General features: G+C 31.6%; 1 protein-coding gene across 1 annotated transcript; it reads right to left on the bottom strand.

Moving 5' to 3' along the window:
* Positions 1–855: 855 nt before the first annotated feature.
* On the bottom strand, positions 856–1,401 carry LOC147471242 (uncharacterized). The gene has a single exon (XM_086540179.1). It carries the CDS (start codon positions 1,399–1,401, stop codon positions 856–858), a length of 546 nt encoding a protein of 181 aa, XP_086396305.1.
* Positions 1,402–5,251: the final 3,850 nt, after the last annotated feature.

Below are 5,251 nucleotides of genomic sequence, written 5' to 3'. Positions count from 1 at the left end.
AATACTACGATTAATTTCGCTGATGCTGGGTAAGTAATGTATGTTATAATATCCTGATCCAAATCTATTTTCATTGTCGACTCTTATCCTATAGAGTCCATCAGTTAATACTTTTGTAAATTTAATTAATACACGTTAGATAGTACATTATCTGAGCAGTAGTCACCAAGATCCCTTTGGTCTCATTTCCTGTAAAGGGGAATACCTATTACATTATACAGGTCATGATGTCCTTATTTCATAGAGAAAACAGAATGATAATACATTTGTGCCTCTTCCTGTCTCCTTCGTGGGGCATATAGTAACCGCTTGCTCTCCAGCAACTTTTTCATAGTTTTTAAAACATAATGAAACCATTTGCTACTTGCCTTGCAACTTGCAATTTCTAGCATATTTTCATTGTTTTCTCATATTCTCTTTTCTTTTCGGTTCTTTTTTCATAATTTTCAATATTTTTTTTTCAGATTTCTCCCTTTCATTTTTCCTATTAGATTTTGTTTTTATTTTTTCTAATGTGTTACATCTAAGGTCACTTCACAGCCTATTTAAATATGTTCAAATCTCCTCCTTCGTCTTCTATTACTAATACCAGATTTTCGGATGTTTACCTTTCGCACTGAAGTCACTAGATATCTCGTTATCAATCGCATAATTAATCCTACTCTATCTAAGTTCCGTTGATCCTCCCTTTATGGTAAAACGTACATATTTGCGGGTGCTTTAGATTGTTTAAGGTGTATATATAGGGGTATGTCATGTCAAAAAGGTAAAACCGGTAAAATGCAATAATTTATTTATTCGTATAATGTTCATCTATGTACAATATCTACAGATCTTGAGGGAGGAAACTATTTTCTACTGCATACTATACAGATGAGAACTGTATCCAGCAGAGTTATTGCCATCACTGTATCCGGTGCCATAGCTGTAGTTCGTGCCATTGCTGACACTGTCATTGTGATAACGGAAGGCGTCGTTGTCAGAGGCGCTGTAGTTGCTCTGATAAACACTACCATACTGAGGCTGATGAAAAACGTTGGCTTTGGTGTCTGGGTAGTAGCTCTGCTGGTGAGCGGAGTACTGGTCAGGCTGGAGTCCGTATCCGCCGTATTGAGGTTGCTGGTCGAAGGAGTCGCTGAAGCTGACGTCGTCCATAGGACTCCCAGGAGGGCTGTCGGAGTCCGAGTCTGACTGGAGGGTGTCCTGAAGGTCGCTGATGTAGTCGATGACGTGTTCGATGAGCTCCTGTCTGGACACCTTGCGGTTCTTGGGACACTGAGGCACCATGGACTTGAGTCTGTCGAGGTAGAGGTGCATCTGTGTCTTGTCGGAGGTCATGCTCGAGTTGGCGGCGAGGGCAGCTGCCATGGCGGCCATGGTACCGTTGTTGATGCAGTTCATCTTGTTCAGGTACTGTGACCAAAGGATGTGCTAATGAAAGGTACAGGTAAGATGTGGTTGTGTGACCAAATGAGCAGACTTTATACCTGCCTGTGGTCACTACTGCCACGCCTCCTTATGACGTTGCCAACTGTGATTGGCGAACTCATCAATTAAAGTTGGTATTTTTTCAACTTTTCATATATCATGATTAACATTTCGAATCCTAAAATCATATTCACAAATCTAATTAATTTGAGGCTCGCATTACCTTTCTGATTAATTGTAGAGAGAATGGTCAGAGAATAATAATTCTATTCTATCATAAAACATGGAATAGAGAGTAGGCATTGCAGTATTATGAACACTTGGAGAGTAGACAAGAATCTAAACGTAAAATTAAGTATTACAGTCATACAATGTTGTACATGTGTAACAACTACCTTGACTGATAGTGAGTGGAACACAAACATTCTGGGTAGCAATCACTGTAATCAAATCCATGTGAACTTCAAATGATACTGGAATACTTATATCCTGTTATTTTACATTTTATATCACCTTTCAAACGATAAATTACCCGTTTGTTGGCGTCTTTTATGCTGATAATAGCGGAGTCTGCAGACATTGCAAGAGCAACTAAATTTTTCTATAGATGACGGGAAAATGCTACAATATACTATTATCCTCTTTTCCTTCTTTCTCTCCCTTCTTTTAGTAGATTTCTAATGACAAACTTCATTAAACATTGCAGATATATTTGGTTTCGAAACAAGATCGCCCACTGATTAATTTATGCAAATTAGTTCCAGTGTCATTATTATTTCCGGTGTCATTATTATTTCCAGTGTCATTATTATTTCCAGTGTCATTATTATTTCCAGTGTCATTATTATTTCCAGTGTCATTATCATTTCCAGTGTCATTATTATTTCCAGTGTCATTATTATTTCCAGTGTCATTATTATTTCCAGTGTCATTATTATTTCCAGTGTCATTATTATTTCCAGTGTCATTATTATTTCCAGTGTCATTATTATTTCCAGTGTCATTATTATTTCCAGTGTCATTATCATTTCCAGTGTCATTATCATTTCCAGTGTCATTATCATTTCCAGTGTCATTATTATTTCCAGTGTCATTATCATTTCCAGTATCATTAGCATTTCTGTTCTTATTGATACAATTATAACAAACACTATTCTTATTATTACTATTATTAATATTGCTATAATCAAAGTCATCATGAGTAGTCTCGTTGCCATCTTTATCATTGCTATTATTGTTGTTATTTTAATAATCATCATTATCATCATAATGACTGTTATTTCCATTGTTAGCATCATTGGGATTGGTATCATTATTGCTATCATTAATATCATTTTCATTATAATCATTATCATCATTGTCATTATTATCATTGTCATTATTATCATTGTCATTATTATCATTGTCATTATTATCATTGTCATTATTATCATTGTCATTATTATCATTGTCATTATTATCATTGTCATTATTATCATTGTCATTATTATCATTGTCATTATTATCATTGTCATTATTATCATTGTCATTATTATCATTGTCATTATTATCATTGTCATTATTATCATTGTCATTATTATCATTGTCATTATTATCATTGTCATTATTATCATTGTCATTATTATCATTGTCATTATTATCATTGTCATTATTATCATTGTCATTATTATCATTACTGTTAGCATCTTAGGTCATTATTACTATTAATATCATTAACATATCATTATCATCTTAATTATCAATAGCAACATTTTATTAGTGCGTACACTGATATAAATGCCATAATGATAATATCATATTTATTCTTATTACCATCATTATTATTACTATAATTAATCGTTCTATCAAAATTTAGTTAAGTAGGGATGATAATGATACTTTTCCTGATAATACGTGTAATGCTCTCATCCTTTTTGTTGTTGTTATCACCTTTGATATTATCCTTATCATCATTAATGTTATCATAATTACTATTTCATCATTATCATAACCATCAGTATTATCATAATTACTATTTCATCATTATTATAACCATCAGTATTATTATAATTACTATTTCATCATTATTATAACCATCAATATTATCATAATTACTATTTCATCATTATTATAACCATCAGTATTATCATAATTACTATTTCATCATTATTATAACCATCAACATTATCATAATTACTATTTCATCATTATTATAACCATCATTATTATTATCATCATAATTATCATCATCATAATTATTATCATTATTATTATCATCATTATTATTATCATTATTATCACCACCATTATCATTATCACCAGTATTATTATCACTATGTTCATTATCATCATTATCATTAATATCATTATTATCATTACCATTATAATTTTCATCATTATTATCATTATCATTATTATTATCATCGTTATTATCAATTTTATCATTATCATTATAATTTTCATCATTATCATTATAATTGTCATCATTATCATTATAATTTTCATCATTATTATCATCATCGTTATTATTATCATCATCGTTATTATCAATTTTATCATTATCATTATTATCATTATTATTATTATCATTATTATTATTATCATTATTATTATTATCATTATTATTATAATCATTATTATTATTATCATTATTATTATTATCATTATTATCATTATTATCATTATTATTATCATTATCATTATTATCATTATTATTATTATCATTATTATTATTATTATCATTATTTTCATTCTCATTATTCTCATTATTCTCATTATTATCATTATTATCATTATTATCATTATTATCATTATTCTCATTATTATCATAATTATCATTATCATTATTCTCATCATTATCATCATTATCATTATCATTAATGCTGTTGTCGTTATAATCATTGTTTTTTATGACCGCTATTACTATCATCACCATCAGTATTGCCATTACTACCATCATCACTATCACTATTTCTAAATGTATCATCACCACAAATTATCATCACCATTATCATTATCATATTGGCATTAATCACGTAATGATGATGTTAATGACAGCAGTGTGAACAGCCATAACATCAACCATGACATTGCCTTCATAATTATATTAACATTATGCTAATACTGTGATCATGACTTTATCATTTTGTTAATGTTGTGAAATGGTATTGTCATTGTTACATGATTGTGGTGATACTAGTAATGATGATGCTAGTTAAATTAGACGCGGCAGCATATGCCGATTTTTTTATTTTATTTTTTTTTCCAATGCAGCAAGATAACAAATCCCACAATACGTACAGGAAATTTATTCTAAAATATAACAAAAGAATTGAAAGCTTCCAAGAATTGATTTTTAAGTCTGAAAAAAGGATAAATAATACAGGGGCATTGACCCCCTGTAAACCTAATAGACCTATTTTATGCGGAGTGAGTTTTTCTGCCCACGACAATAATATATCGTTCAAGATTATCAAATCATAAGGAGTCATGATTGCCCTTTTAAGATAAGGATCTCTTATCAGTACGTTTTGACATGTTTTCTGCTAATCCCTATAGTCGGGTGGGTGGGGTGGCGGAGGGTGGAGGGGGCGGAGGAGGTCAGAGGTCAGAGGTGCAATTCGAAAGGGGGCGAGTCGGGAATCAACGCTGCAGGTCACTATATTTAAGCAATTACCGTGTGCAGAACAGGACACCGTCAACTATGTGTTAATTGACTTCCGGCTCCACCTCCGGCCAGCGTTGACCTGACAAGATTGAAGTCAGGATAAAACGTGATGATCATTTCAAGGAGGATGTGATATTTCCGGGTGTGTCTTGGCCATCATGGGATCATGAGGTGCGG

Source organism: Penaeus japonicus, unplaced genomic scaffold (genome assembly GCF_977035675.1).
Source record: "Penaeus japonicus unplaced genomic scaffold, GWHDUDI00000001_assembly GWHDUDI00000009, whole genome shotgun sequence".
NCBI lineage: Eukaryota > Metazoa > Arthropoda > Malacostraca > Decapoda > Penaeidae > Penaeus > Penaeus japonicus.
The sequence above is the reverse complement of the archived record's forward strand: the minus strand, read 5'-3'. Positions and strand labels throughout refer to the sequence as shown.

Coding starts and splice junctions, on each gene's coding strand:
- LOC147471242 (XM_086540179.1), bottom strand. CDS start 1,401: ATGAACTGCATCAACAACGGTACCATGGCCGCCATGGCAGCTGCCCTC.